General features: G+C 47.4%; 1 protein-coding gene across 1 annotated transcript in view; it reads right to left on the bottom strand.

Moving 5' to 3' along the window:
* SH3TC2 (SH3 domain and tetratricopeptide repeats 2) overlaps positions 1-15,257 on the bottom strand; it is a 64,049-nt gene that overhangs the window by 21,017 nt on the left and 27,775 nt on the right. The window contains exons 7-12 of the mRNA XM_032629104.1: positions 14,895-14,968; positions 12,517-12,712; positions 6,917-7,050; positions 4,085-4,126; positions 2,263-3,960; positions 1,974-2,154 (exon numbers count right to left, since the gene is read on the bottom strand). Of these exons, the coding sequence (XP_032484995.1) occupies positions 1,974-2,154; positions 2,263-3,960; positions 4,085-4,126; positions 6,917-7,050; positions 12,517-12,712; positions 14,895-14,968 (2,325 nt within the window). The remainder of the gene's footprint in view (positions 1-1,973; positions 2,155-2,262; positions 3,961-4,084; positions 4,127-6,916; positions 7,051-12,516; positions 12,713-14,894; positions 14,969-15,257) is intronic.

The following is a 15,257-nucleotide window of genomic DNA, read 5'->3' as shown; positions in this document are numbered from 1 at the left end:
GCAAGCGCAGCCCCACTCCTTCTCTCCTATCACTCCCATCACCTAAGAAGTCCAGCGGTCCTTCACACTGCCTTAAGAAAGGCCTCTGCACTCTGTGTTGAGAGCATCCAGGGCTTACTCTTTGGTTTCCCCCTTAGGATTTCAGTGGGTTTTGACGACTGGAGGTGGGAGGAAGGCTGTGAACAAAGGATGGCAGTTGGGTAGGTGGACTGGACAGTGATTAATCAGAGACTGAACTTGTACACAGGGAGGGGTGGCAATAAACCTGACCCATGTTTGCCCCCCATACTCCAGTTCCTTAAAAGTCAGCTTTCCCAAAGCCCATTCTGACTATGCCTCCCCATGAATATATGACTATTTCATCTCTAAGGTGAATTCAAGCATACCTTCTGGATCTGCTCCAAAACCATACAAACTCCTAGGGTGTTCTGAATAGAAGCATGGTACGGCTGGGGCCCAACTTCCTGTCCCCTCACAGGCTGCAAGGATCCAAAACTCCCTTCCTGGGACTAAAGCAATGGGATATTTGGAGGATACCTGATTCTTATAAGAGAGGGACGAGATGAGGGAGAGGGAGACAGAATGGGAGAGAGAAAGAGGAAGAGAGAATTCGTTATCTGATTATTAGTGATCTGACGGACCAGGTGCCCAAGTTACCACGTTGCCTAGAAAAGCAAAAATTGTCATTTAAATAGCTTCTCCTCAATCACCTCTCTCTGCTCAGCACTAGCAATTATCCCTGCTCTACATTAGCAGTCAGTCATAATTATGAATACAATGTTACAATGCTAATCTGTCACAAAGTGAAATTAAATATCTTGCAAACCATGTAGAATTTAATGGAATCAATTAAAGGCTTGTTAGAAAGCAGAACTGCAGGCCATGGCACTGGCAAATGAGGATCAGGTAGATTTGACCAGTAAAAGATAGAAAAGGGAAAATCAGCAAAAGATGGAAGGATAATCCACTTGAGAATAATTTAAATATCAAAGGGTGAAAAAAAAGGCTTCGATAAAAAGTTAAGTTTTGGGATATTTTTGCAAAAATGAGTCTTTCTAAGAGAGTGCTAAAAGTCAATCACAAAACAGAGGAGGTTTAATTGTGCTATTATACAGTTCTGTCAACACAATTAAGCTGAAAAGTTAACAGTTCTTTTGTTGTGTATTTATTCTACAACTTAGTGCATAGTTGCGATGACAACCTAAGCTTCTTAACTAAAAAGTGAAAATAAACTTAGTTTCATCCTTTCCAGTTTCATTTTATTTATTTATTTATTTATTTTTGCGATACACGGAACTCTCACTGTTGTGGCCTCTCCCGCTGCAGAGCACTCACGGGCACTCACGGGCAGAGCCGCTCCGCGGCATGTGGGATCCTCCCGGACCGGGGCACAAACCCGCGTCCCCCTGCATCGGCAGGCAGACTCTCAACCACTGCACCACCAGGGAAGCCCTCCAGTTTCATTTTAAAGGTAAGTTTCCAATCAAAAATTTTTACTGTGAAATTTTGCACCCCTGTTTTCTGTGCATTTATTTACGTTGGTCGTTTCTCTAATACCAACTTCCTCAGGTAACGAAGACCTCCTGAGGGTTCCACAGTCCTCAGTGTAACTGCCACCTCTCTGAATTATGCACCCTCAGCCACATTCACTTGATAGGTTGTTATAGAAATACACAGGTAATTGTAACATAACCAACATGACTGAGCCCTATCTACCAGGCACTGTTCCAAGTACCCCATGTGCATTAACTGGTGAGGAAGCGGAGGCACAGAGAAGGGTAAAAACTTGCCCCAAGTCACACAGTAAGTGATGGATGGCACTGAGTTTGCTACGTGGCTGCAGAGACCACGTTGTTTTCCACGATGCCATAAACATATCACGTGCATTTGGACTTGACTTCATGAGGGAAAGAATACTGATTCTCCTTAAGGAAGAAAAGATGTTCTAGAATTATCCCTGAGCTTGGACTCACCTGGCCGTATTTAGGTTCCGATAGAGCTGCCCAAGGGACTCCAGCAGCCTCCCCTCCATCTCCCGGTCCCTGAGTTGCTGAGCCAGGGCCAGCCAGTGCTCGTGGTAGGTGATACATGCCTCGGGGCTTGGGGACACAGAGCTGTAGAAATGGCAGAGGGATTTGGTGACCTGAAGCTGACCTGAACATAAAGCAGGGACACGGATGAGATGACTGGAGATAGGACAAAGGAAAAAGTGTCTTCTAACACTTATCTCTAAAGCATCCCAGCAGCATGGGATATACTCACTCTTCAGGTGTTGATGCCTTAATCCAAACAGCAATGCCATTTCGTAACAAAAGCGGCCACTGGCCAGCTGGCGTCGGTACACCTCAACTTGGGCCAACCAGAGAAGCACCTGTACTAATTCCATGTCTGTCTCCATGCTGGCCTGGAGTTTAGAATAGAGTTGCACCGCCTGCAGAAGATAGTCCCTGGCTGGCTGCTGAGCCCAGGATTTAAGGGTCAGATGGCCAAGATTGGCCAAAGCCACCGCCTGGTTGCGCACATCCCTTGCCTCCTGAGCTCTGTTCAAGGCCCAAAGATAGCTGTTGGCTGCCCTGTTCACCCGGCCTTCACCTTGAAGTGCGAGTCCCAGGAGGTTATGGACTACTCCCTTTCGGGTAACACTCTCTGTCTCCTTCAGGGAATATAAGAGTGGCTCAAGGATGTCCAAAGCCTTCTTTGCCTGGCTGGCTAAGAGATAGGCCCATGCCAAGCAGAGGGAAGACTCAAAAGCTTCCTGCTCACTCAGCAGCTGGCCTAGCATCAAGGCTTGGCTCAGGTAGTGGATGGCACCATCAGGAGACCTATGTTGGAGGTACACTTTGGACAGGATGAGACACAGGGTCCTCTGGGTGCTCTGATCCACCTGCTCCTCACAGGCAGCCAGTGCCTGCCTGAGTGCTGGGCACGCCAGGGCAGAGACTTCACCCCAGCTTGGGGAGGGGATGCCAAGGAGCTTGGTGGTGTTCTGGAGGACCAGGTGGACCTGCCAAATTGGAAGGGCCATCCCTGGGGTGCTCTGAGTACCACGTTGCCGGACAGAAGCCACCGCAAGGTGTGGCAGGTATTTCTTGTCATAGAGAAAACTCAAGATAGTGGCTGCAGCATCCAAGGTGGGAGGGTGTCCAGCGAGGAGCTGCAGGCGCTCGGCGAAGGGCAGGACCTCATCGTGCCGGCCGAGGATTAGGAGCAATCGGACGGCCAGGAAGCAGGCTCTGGCCTCCAGGGGGCAGCTGCCCGACACGATGCCCTGTCTCAGCACATAGGCCACCACATCCAGCTCACTCTTGGCACTATACTCCCGGTCAGGCAGGCAGACCAACATGGCACCTGCCTTTTCCAACAGGCCCGAGCCTTTATGCCTCAGCCTCTGCCTCAGGTAGATGGCTGCCAAATTGATGTACAGGGCAGCCGCCAAGGATAGGTCCTTAAATGCCCCGTTGAGAATGTGGATGGCCTCCTCAAAGTACACCCTGGCCTGAGAGAGTTTGACCTTCCTAACACTTAGCCGGCCCAGGAGGAAGCAGAGCCGGGCATGGGCCCAGGTCATGTGGCTCCGCTTGGCCCACTTCCTCGAGGCCTCCAGGTAGGCCACGAGCTCATCCTCCTCAGAGTAGCTGTAGAAGGAAGTCGTGAGGAAAGAGAAGGAAAAATCATAGAGGCTCTTAAAGTGGTCAGCATAACCCTCGTGATCCAGAAAAGCCAATATGGGGGTGAAGTTCTCAGCCTCCTCCTCCTCCTGACCGGTGTTCAGGTCCATGAGCAGCTCCGGGTCATCGAGGTCATCAGGCTCTGGCAGGTGGTAGGTGTCTGAGGCGGCTGAAAGGAGCTCCTCCTCCAGGCTGGAGTCCTCGGAGCTGCTGGACTGTCTGGAGCCCACGGCCTGATGCTCCTCCCAGGCTCCACCAGGCCGGGTCTCCTTGAAGCCTTCGGGCTGGGACGCTGTAAGGGACAGGCAGAATTGAGCAACTCTAAGTACCTGCAACTATGGTGGCCAGCTCTTGGCAAGAGGACAGGATGCTATCCTGCAGGACTGGAGGTCAGGTTCAGCATGATCTCTACTCACCGCTCAGGTCGTTTGGAAGACTCTGGATGGATTCAAACCCACCTGGATAGAGATGAAGGACGAACCTATGTTAGGTCAGAATGGCCCAGTATGCTTATGCCTACAGGTGCTCCCTGACCAGTGGCCCCCTAGGACACTTTGTGTTTCAGTTTCAGACCATCTGCCATCCCTAAGGTACTAGGCAGCATCTTCCCTTCACCATCAACGCTGCAGGGACCTGAAGATCATCTTGTTTAACCCACTCACCTTACAGTTGGGAACTGAGGTAGAAACGAGAACAGAGTCAGAGAAGAAAAGCCAGAAACACGAGCTCTATGACAAGAGGTGTGGGTATGGGTGGCGGGGCAGGGGGTGGAATCTGAAGGCCCAAATGTCTCAGCAAGTTTATGACAAAGCCATGAACAGAACTCCAAGGGCAGCGCACTCTGTGGCACGTGGCACTGCCTCCCATTTATGTGTGTACAGCCTTCCTTCTTCCTTCCTCCATTCATTCATCATCCATCCACTCAACACAGACTCAGTGTGCACAACGTGCTTTGTAAATTTGACCGCATGAGGCGACCAAATGTACATAATGAAGAAAGGAAGGTGAAGAAGCATCTACAGTTCCTAAGTTTTGTTCCCTGAAGTACCTTGGTGGGATGAGGTGGGAGAAGGGACGGTCTCGAGCAGTTTTAGACGTTTTGAGTTTGCGGTACTTGCAGGAGTTCTAGCAGAGAATGAAACAGATCTGCGGCCAAGGAGAAAAGTGGAGACTTGCAAATATGGATTTGTGACTGACAACAGGTCACACAGAGTGGGTCAAAGTCCCAGAAGAAGGATTTGGAAGGAAATACAAAGCAGGTGGGGGAGGAGTGGGGAGAGGGGATTTGTGAATGAGCCAGAAAAACTTCAGCATTTACTTGCAGATGGGAGCCAATGAAGGAGACTGAAAGGGCAGTCTGTAAAGAGAAAAGAGGAGTCAAGGAGACCAAGGTGGCTTACGGTGCAGCCACCTAACATAACAAAAGTGAAATAAGACAAGGTGAGAACCAAGAAGTCAACCTGGGGTTTGGCAGCAAAGAAGTTGACCCCCTTGGCTAAAGCAGCCACAGTGGAGCTTGTGGAGGCGAAGGCCAGGTTCATGCTCCATAGGACAAGGGCTGCTAGAAAGAAGATTCTACCTCTTCCTGGCAAAGAAGCAACAGCCAGCCACCTGTGCCTGCACTCTGAGCTCTCCAGTGCACTTTGAGGGTAGCAGGCCCCTCACCAAGTCAAGCCTCCACTTGCTATTCTCTAGGGAAGGCTTCTTCTGTGAGTGTCATTGCACATACTTAAGATCTGCAACCCCCAAAGGTCCCACAGCCAAACACAGCAGAGCTAGAGGGCTGGGCTCTGGAGAGCCGTTCATGCACCTGGCCCTCCCTGACGTTGCGGAACATGTGCCAGTCTTATGCAGTCATTTCTCTGCAGGCCACGACCACCGAGAGCACAAATGATGCATGAGTTACCAAAAAAAATGCTTCCTCTGGGAAGAAGAATTACAGGGCATAGGCCTTGGGGGAGTTGGAATTTCCCAGTAAGATGCACCCTCTGCTGGTTGCTTGGTGCCAGGGATAGCCTGTGCAGCCATAAGGCGTAGCCCTGCACCCAGCAGAGTTGCACTCCTGGTCTGTAGATAAGAGCTAATGGACTGCCCGAGACCTGCCCCTGGACCTCTCTCAACCACTGGATCAACAATTGCCAGATACCCCAGATCCAAGCCTGTAGCCACCCTGCCTTCAAGGCAGACCCCAGGCAGTCCTTGATTTTTACACCTTTCAGACCTCCTGCCTACCAGGCTGCATTCACAGCTTCAGCTTCCTGGCTCAGCCTGGTGGGGCAGTGTGATCGGCTTGCGGCAAGAAAGTGCTGCCAGGGCTGGTGCTGATGCCTGGGTGAGGTGCTCTTCACAGATGTTCCTGTGCCTGGGAGAAACTCTGCAATTCCCACCTCTGCTCCGGGAGCTGGCCTGAGGGTCCCTTCTGCAGAATCTCTGGCTGCACCCATGAAATGTGTGCCATCTGATCTGGCCATACAGGAGCAGACACACCATCACCATCACTGAAGAGACAGGAGAAACAGGAATCCCTCCTCAAACCCTGTCAATGAATGCACTTCCTGACACAGAGCAGTGGGCCCCTCCCAAAGTAAAAGAAAAGAGTATCATTCATTCACTCAGTCAGTCATTCAGGCACTGCTGAAAACTGTGCTAGGCACTGAGGTCCCTCACCCACCAAAAGCTAACACATCCAACGGTCCAATGTCATTTTGTGTCAGGGGCAGTGTGGTAAAGTAGGGATTGTCCTGACGAGAAGATAGGGGAGGGCAGTTCTTATCCTGGCTCAGGCACTAATTCACTTGGGCCTCAGTTTCCTAATCTGTAAAATAAGAGGAGAAGTCATCTCTTAGGGTCCTTCTAGCTATGACACTCTATGGCTCCACCTTTATTACTGGGGAGCCAGACCTACTTCAGCCCTAGAAGGAAAACCCTCAGTCACAACTCAGGAAGTTTTCTTCTCCAGGATTAGAATGGGAGGCTCAATATGGCCAGCCTCCCATGCTATAGCTGAGTTGATTTCATAACATCTCAGAGTTTCTAGGCAGCAAGTCCCCCTCCACTCCAGAACTGTCTGAAATGCAAAGTGAAAATGCTGCTAATCAGATATGACCCAGGTCATCAACTCAACCGTGGTCATAGCCTCACATTCATGCATAGGATTATACTTTAGAGATATTCTGTTTCTAGTTAGGAACACTCCCTTAATCTTGAGGAGCCTGGGCTTTCACAGGGTCTGAGGAGCAAACACTCACTAAGCCGGTAGACAGATGTTATGTCAGTCTGAGCAAGCGTGTGGAGGAAGCTGGCACACTCAGCTTTCCTGTCACTTCCCGGGACGCCCAGAGAGCATCTTTCCTCATCACTGAAAAAGGTGGAGTTCTTGCTCCTGTATTGAGGCAAAAGACATGGACACAGATCAGTGCAAGGTTCCAGACATGACCCCTTCTCTTTTTGCCCTAGGACGTAGTGAAGGACACAGAGAAGCCATCAACCCACGTGCCCAGAGCTGAACTCAGACTCCTCATCTCACTGTTGTATAATGTATTTATTTATACTGCCAAGGAAGAAGAGCTGGTAGCACCTCATTTGTGCAGAACTGACCTCTGCCGTTGCTGAATTGATCAAAGTGGCAATGAAAACACCCCTCCTGTTAAAACTGCATCTCCCAAGAAAAACAAAGCCCCTTCCTTTGACTCCTACCCATTCTTTGAGATCACATGGTGACCATTTTTAAGGGAAGAAATAGGAACTGGCTGCCCTAAATGTAAGAGTTGGAAAAGAACCATTAAAAGATGTTTCTTTGACAGGTTATTTCAAGAAAACACTCGGAACTAATGACACAATCTAGAGGAACAATGGAGAAAACTTGACTGTGGCCAGAACAAACCTTTCACATTGGATGTTGACATCTGATTCCATGACACAGAACAGTGTTATGTAGCATTAAGATAGAGAAAGAAGGGCTTCCCTGGTGGTGCAGTGGTTGAGAGTCCGCCTGCCGATGCGGGTTCGTGCCCCGGTCCGGGAAGATCCCACATGCCGTGGAGCGGCTGGGCCCGTGAGCCATGGCCGCTGAGCCTGCGTGTCCGGAGCCTGTGCTCCGCAACAGGAGAGGCCACAACAGTGAGAGGCCTGCGTACCGCACACACACACAAAAAAGATAGAGAAAGAAGGCTAAGGTGTGGGAAGGGGGTAGAAGGAGGGCCTGGGGGCTGGAAGAAATGATTATAAATAATAGAGTTCTGTATATTCACTCCATTGTGTAAGCTAATTGTTAAAACTAATTTGCTCACTAGAAGTCTGTCACAGAATCAAAGAATATGAAAATTAGAAGTGGCTTGGAAAGTATTCAGTCCACTGCCTATCTGGATAACACTTAATATCTCTTTCAGTTCTAAATATTCTTTAAACTTCAGAATCCAGTTTAAAAACAAAAATAACTTAGAAGCCCAAGAGTTAATAACAGCTAACACTTGGGAGGGGCTTATTATGAATCACACACTATTAACTCATTTAATCTACACAGTTGCTCTATGATACAGGTACTATTCTTATCCCCTTTTTACAGAAGAAGAGACTGAGGCACAGAAAAATAAAGTTGGTGGTTAGGGAGCGGTAGAGCAGGATGTAAGTAGGATGTAAGAAGAGGTTCTCTCTTTCAAGCAGGGTTAATGGAGTGTCTGGGATGGAGTGCCATGGTCTGCCACTTACCCATTATCCCCATAGCTCAGATAAATGCAGTTTGAAAGTCAGTGATGAGAAAACTAGCCATTAATGTGAACTGCTCAAGATCACACCTCTAATCAGTGGCAGAACTGGCACTAAAGCTGTGTCCTGACATCTATGGCTCTTGACACACTTATTGAACCCCCATCTCTCTGGCTTGACCTCCAGATTCTCCCCAGCACTCTAAGAGCTTCCATCCTCAAAAGAGCATGTAATTGAATTCTACATCTAAACTCATTTGAGATAAAAAGAATATGATCCCAAATTTCTGTAGAACACTTGAATTTTACAAAGCATTCCTGAATTTACTATTTCATTTACTCTTCATAATAATCCTATGATGTAGGTATTTTTATCCATATTTATAGATGAAGATTCAGAAAGTAATTCAGTGCCACGCTCAGAATTACACAGTTAGAGAGTGGTAAAGCTGACACTGAAGCTGAGGTCTTCTGCCTCTGTGTCCATTGCCTCATGGCTGATCTGCTAACGTCCTGAGTCCCAGATACTTAGAGTCTAAGAAGCTTGACAAATTACATTAGGGCTTTCCCAGCATGGATACAGGCTTAGAAGGAGTGTGGCAGAGCTTCTAGAAATACGGCAGGCTGACATGCTCCACACAGGGCTACTGAGAGTCTTCAAAGTCACTCTGGCCAAATACAAACACTTTGTCTATTCGGATAGAAGGCCTGCCTGAGGTTTAAGAATGGGTTTTCCAGCTGCTGTTGCTGTGAAATTAGGTAGCTGATGTTGAAATCTGGGCTGTAAAAAAGGAAACCCACAAAAATTTGCTTCCGCGGATAAGCAGGATCCCTTTCCCATGTGTCAGAGGCAAAGACTAAATCTGACTCAGAAAACAGCTTCTGAGAAATTTCATTCTCAATACACTGCCAATTTGGTTAAATGAATAAATCAAAGAATACATGCATGGATACATATATACATTCATACATGCATACATATGTACAAACAGGGTACAAACACTTCAGGGAGTAATACACCAGTACAGGGAGGAAAGCTGGGGGAAGAAGATGGAGATTTCAGCAAATGCTGGACCATCTTCAGAAACCTGACCCTAAACGAACACAGACTAAGAGTGACACCCAGTGGCCTGATCACAGGGACAGCACAGCACACAGGGATGGTTCCTAGGACTTCCACACCCTGGCTGCTGCTGGCAGGTTGTTTGTGGGGTTTTCCTCCAATTGCTGTTTCGGGGGTATCTATAATCTAGAGAGTGATTTCTAGAGTGTGCAATGAGCCAGTTCTCCTCTTCTCTCCCTCTCCCACCCCTCCGTCTCCTGTCCACTTTCCCCTTCCCTACTGAATGCGCAATCTCTGGTGCATGGGGTCCCACAGGTGAGCAGGTAGAGGTCAACAGGCAACTCTGTGCAAGTAAGGAGAAGGTTTCCTGACCACGTGGATACAGGGGATGATATTCTGCAGGGTGAGTGTATCCTGTACAACCAAGCCAGCTAAAATGTGATGATCAGATTAATTTAGTAGTACTGGGTTATTGTCATTTGAGGCATGATATGAGGTACAGAAGTTCAATATAATTGATTAAATCTGACACCGGCCCCCAGTATCCTGTTAAAACTGCCTCTCAGAGATTACCACCCACAACAGTAACAGCAATAACACACACACACACACACACACACACACACACACTGTGCCAGGCACCATTCTAAGTGTTTTACACATATCAGCTCATTTCAACTCAAGACAATCCTATGGGCAAATACTAACACTGTATGCATTTTACAGATGAGTAAACTGAAGCTTAGAGAAACAAACTAACATACCCAAAGTCACCCAGCTGGTAAGCTAATGGAGACACATGATGTGCTCACATGGCCATAAATGCCTTCCAGGAAGTCTGGCTCTGGAATTCTTTATTACTGACCTATGCTGCCACCCAATGACCAGTGACCTCCCCAGGGCCAGTGACTTCTCAATGGTCAATTTCAAAGGACTTCCACAGTGTTAAGCATCCCCCACCTCCCACATGGCTGGTTCCTCCCCCTCAGCCGTCCTTCTTTCTTCCTCTGATACATTCTTTCTTCCTCTGCTCTATAAATGGTTCTTCCCCATGGAGTCTCTGTTCTTTTTATTCTTCCTCCCTTTCACTAGGACCTCAGCTGCGGGACTCTGTTTTTGAAAAAGAACCCTAGGGGCTTCCCTGGTGGCGCAGTGGTTGGGAGTCTGCCTGCTAATGCAGGGGACACGGGTTCGAGCCCTGGTCTGGGAAGATCCTGCATGCCGCGGAGCGGCTGGGCCCGTGAGCCATGGCCGCTGAGCCTGCGCATCCAGAGCCTGTGCTCCGCAACAAGAGAGGCTGCGATGGTGAGAGGCCCACGAACCGCGATGAAGACTGGCCCCCGCTTGCCACAACTAGAGAAAGCCCTCGCACAGAAACGAAGACCCAACACAGCCCAAGGTAAATAAATAAATAAATAAATTTTGAAAAAAAGAAAAAGAACCCTAGATTTAACATCAGCAATCTGCAATTCCAGACCCAAGCCATGGTTCAGCTGTTTCACTCCGGGGGTCCTCAACTACTCCTGCAGTAAATTGAGGGGGTAGTTTTAGCAGCAGTTCTCACCTAGGCTGCACACTAGCCCCACCTGGGGAGCTTTTACAACCATGGCTGCCCAGGCCCCACGCAGACCAATGAGAATGCACTGCTGGGGGCAGAACACAGGTATCCGTATTTGTAAGCTCCCAGAATCTCTAAAGTCTGTTGACTGGTCCTAGCAGTGCCCTCTCCTCTCCATTCCCCTTGCCCCTTCCCAAATGCCCCTAACCTCAGCTTTCTCATTGGTCTCCTGCCTCCAGGCTCTCCCCTGACCATGCACAGCTCAGCCAAAGCCAGGGCTGGCTTCCTAGACAGAAGTCCCAGTCACATCATGTCACCCTTGCTCAGATACATTCAGTGGCTCCTCATGCCCTGACAGGCCCATGGCATAGGCGTTTCCCGTCTTTATCATGGCCCCGCTGAGCCTCTGTCACATTACCACCCTCCTGGTGACCGGCCCCCAACAATATGAATCGTTCCTCAACATCCCCCTTACTTTCCTACCTGTGACCTCCTTTCCCTATTGACGTCTGTTGAAATGTCTTACACTGTGCAAAGCTGAACTCACAGGTTACCTTTTTGAGGAAAGTTCTCTTGACACCCTTTATCTCCTTCTAAACTCTCATTGCTCTCCATACCTCTCCAGGAGCATAGTGAGTGATCTTCCTCTTATAGAGGTACCTGGGTTCCCACATTTCTGTGTAGGGAAAATGACTTTCTCTCCCCTCTCCCTAAAAAGGACAGGGCTTAGAGGAAGCTTCTGCCCTTGGTCCACTCTCCTTAGTGGCTCTTTCCACAAGGGAAGGAGTTCCAGTCGGAGTGTTCAGAGCCTTAGGCATTGCTTGGGCTGTGTTTTCCCCATGTGGAGGGCTACAGTGTCTCAAGGTTAGCCACCAACTCTGTGTTCCCTCTTGTACTTCCTGGGCCCAGGCTTTCTACTGTTGCTATCCCCATGCAGGATGGCCAACCAGAGAGACCAGGCAGTACTCCAGCACTCCATGACAGGGTGGATGGAGCAGGCTGGCCACCTGCTGCTGACTGGTCATGTGCTGGCTCTGCTCCTCAGAACCAGCCCTTCTATACTTAAGGCAGGAAAGAGTAAAAGAGGCACTCTGCCATCCTGGCCAACACTGACTTCCCATACATTAAGCTTTCAGCAGACAGACCTATGTGGGAGGGACTCTCCATTCACTAAGCTGGAGTCTATAGGTCCCTGTATGTGTACTCCCCTGATGGGGCCCCTTGATTGGGTGGGAAAGGCTAAGAGCAGGCCCTGGGTTTGGGGGGTTGTGTTTCTCTCCTTGCACAGAGGAAGGCCTCAATGACCATCTGCTGAAATGAACTGAACTGACTCCTTCCCTGATCACTCATATTTTCTTTCCTATCACTCCTCATGTCGCCTTGACTGTCAGAATGTGCTCCTCTGGGTTCATGTTACCAAGAAACCCTGAAGCTCATCTTCAAACCTGCTCAGAATGGGGCAGGACCACTGGGGAAGGTGGCTCTGCTCCAGCACATCCCAGAGGGTCTGTGTGTCATACTCACATTGGGGAATAAGAATCAGGATCTATGTTCCTGGTGGGGACAAAGCCCACTTCTCCTGAGAGCGCTGACTTCCCAATGAACCACTGAAGCCCAGGAATGACAAAGCCGATGATCTCAATGCTTTCTCCCTGGTGGAAATTCAGTTCATCCTTTTCTTCCCTCTCATATTCTTTCCAGGCCTTACATTTTCCTCTACCTGTGGGAAAACAGCACACAGGTCAACCAAATAAGGCAGGAACAGCGGAGCCATCCACTAGCTTCCAGTGTAATATGAAATGAAGAGTTCCCAGACTTTAGAACTTTAAGGACCAGTAAAATTTCTCCCCCCCCCAAAAAAAGAAATTGGCAGGAATGATATAGGGTAACTGGCTTTTCATTTGGCCAAGCTAGGAAATTCAAAAAAGGAACTCCCATCCACTTTTACCACCGTTTTATAAAAGAAATTTTAACAAACGTAGTAAATATAATCTCAGAATACTAGGTATACCTTAAAACAGAATAAAGGTAGCTTATGTCAAACTGCAAAGCTCACTATATTGTCCTACTTTGTCTGATTTGCCATTATGTAAACACTTTCCCATGGTTGGCACAGATCCACAGACCAGGGTGAGGACTACTGTAGGATCTCTCCATTTCCTTCTGGCTCCTTTGGCCACTATGACCTTCAGTTTCCCCAACTGTAAAATGGGGATAATGAGGATACCTGTCTCTTACAAATATCAGGAAGAGTTAAAGAGATAAAGTGCACAATGCCTGGTACCTAGGCAACCCTCAATACATGTTAGCCTCATATCACTGGCGAATAGAAAACAGCTGGTTACCCAGAGGGTTCTGGAAGACTCCTCTTCTGACTATGGTCACTACCTAGCTTGATCAGCTGCCAAGCTATGATCTAGTAATGATATATTTATGAGAATTGTACTCTCCAGTTTACAAAGTACACTTATGTCCCTTTTCTCAGATCTTTCTAGGAGCCCCAAAGGGTAAGCAGAGCAACTATCAGAATCTCCTTTTTATAGATTAGAAGGTGGAAGCACTGAGAGGGTACGTGATTTGTCCAAGGAGTTTGTGTGTGAACTAGAACTTAAGTCTCTCCACTGCTGTTAACCCTTCTTTCCACTAATCCAGCTCTAGTTGAGGTAGCAGTTTTTATATGCCCCAGTTTCCATATTTGCTTTAGCTCCCCTGCTAAAGCTACTGGATTTTTTTTTCCTGACATTTTTGGTCAAGTTTCTGTTGACTGTGTCTTCAGAATCAGAAGTTCCCACTGCTTTGGTAGTATCTATCTTCCATGTGTTAAACACTTAGAATGTGAGAAAACTGTACTAAGTGATTTACAGATGTCATTTAGTTTAGTTTCTCATGACAACATTTAAAGTTGGTTTTACAGTAACATTTTACTAATGAGGAAGTTGTGACATTGTGAGAGCACGTCATGAACTGGCTGAGGTCACACTGGTTTTAAGTTGTGGGGCTAGAACTGGAACCCAGAATAGGACTTCACAGCCCCATGTGCCTAACGACAAGGCCATACTGCCTCAGATAGGTAAAAGTCTTGTTTGTGGTTGATTATTAATTAGATCTAATGTCTGGGTCTCATAATTCCCTCTGTTTCTTTTTTTTTAAAGTGGTACTTGGGCTTAGAACTTTAAAAATTGCACTTTGTGCTAGGTGTAGGAAGGCAGCTCCAAGGATGAAGATGAAAGGAATGTATATTCTAGATACATAGAAAACATTAAATTTCCTTATCCAGTAGATACAAATACACTTATAGATATATGGATATGTGTATATATTTATGTGTGTGTATGTATATATATAAATATACATACATACATACACATGTGTATAGAGATTACATAAAATGTATGCATTTATACATATATATATGTATGTATTTCATCTATTCAACATATTTACTGAGTACCCGCTATGTGCCAAGCATTCTTAATCTTCCTTAATTCAAGATTAACTTCACAAACCTCTGAAGGAAATTAGAAAATGTTTTGACTAGAGATTGAAAGCAGGCAGCCTGCACGCCACATCTGGCCCACACAGGGCTTTTTTTTTTCCCACATATTTTTAAATCCCTATGGTCCCTACCATTCCCTAACATTTTCCCTCCAGGCCCTCCACGCATCTGTGTGTTCTGCCTGTCCCTGGAGGTATTTATATCTACAGTACAGCCCTCATCTGAGACCTCTCATTTCACAGGCAAGGAAACCCATGGGAACAGATGGTATAATTGGGTTCCCCAAATTCAGTCAGCAGCAGAGGTGAGACAGGAATTCACATCCACTGACTCCAAATCTGCCGATAAAAGGAGGAGGCAGAGCAATATTATCTCCCTAATAATACTGCCTTCAACTCAGCCGTACCGATCTGATAGGAGCCTGTCCAATCCCTCTTCCTGGAAAGGCCACAGCTTCCTGGATAATTCTTTAGGAACCATCTGCCAATGGAAACATGGGGTTTGCAAACATGGATTTCAAAAAATTTGAACAGTGAGCAGAATAATCCATTAAAATGATGCTGATGATGATAAGTATTCTTGTAATTTTGGTTACTTTTATTATAATAAATTTAATGAGAACTTACTTTTTATCAAGCACTGTGAAAAATAAAGAAGCTCAGCAGGCCTGGGATATTATCTGGCTCAGCAATTAGCTTGTCAGTAAAATATCTAACAAAGGATCCCATTCCATTCTCACTGTCAGATTCTCTGCCACACACAGAACCCA

The sequence above is a fragment of the Phocoena sinus genome, chromosome 3 (assembly GCF_008692025.1).
Source record: "Phocoena sinus isolate mPhoSin1 chromosome 3, mPhoSin1.pri, whole genome shotgun sequence".
Classification (NCBI taxonomy): domain Eukaryota; kingdom Metazoa; phylum Chordata; class Mammalia; order Artiodactyla; family Phocoenidae; genus Phocoena; species Phocoena sinus.
The sequence above is the reverse complement of the archived record's forward strand: the minus strand, read 5'-3'. Positions and strand labels throughout refer to the sequence as shown.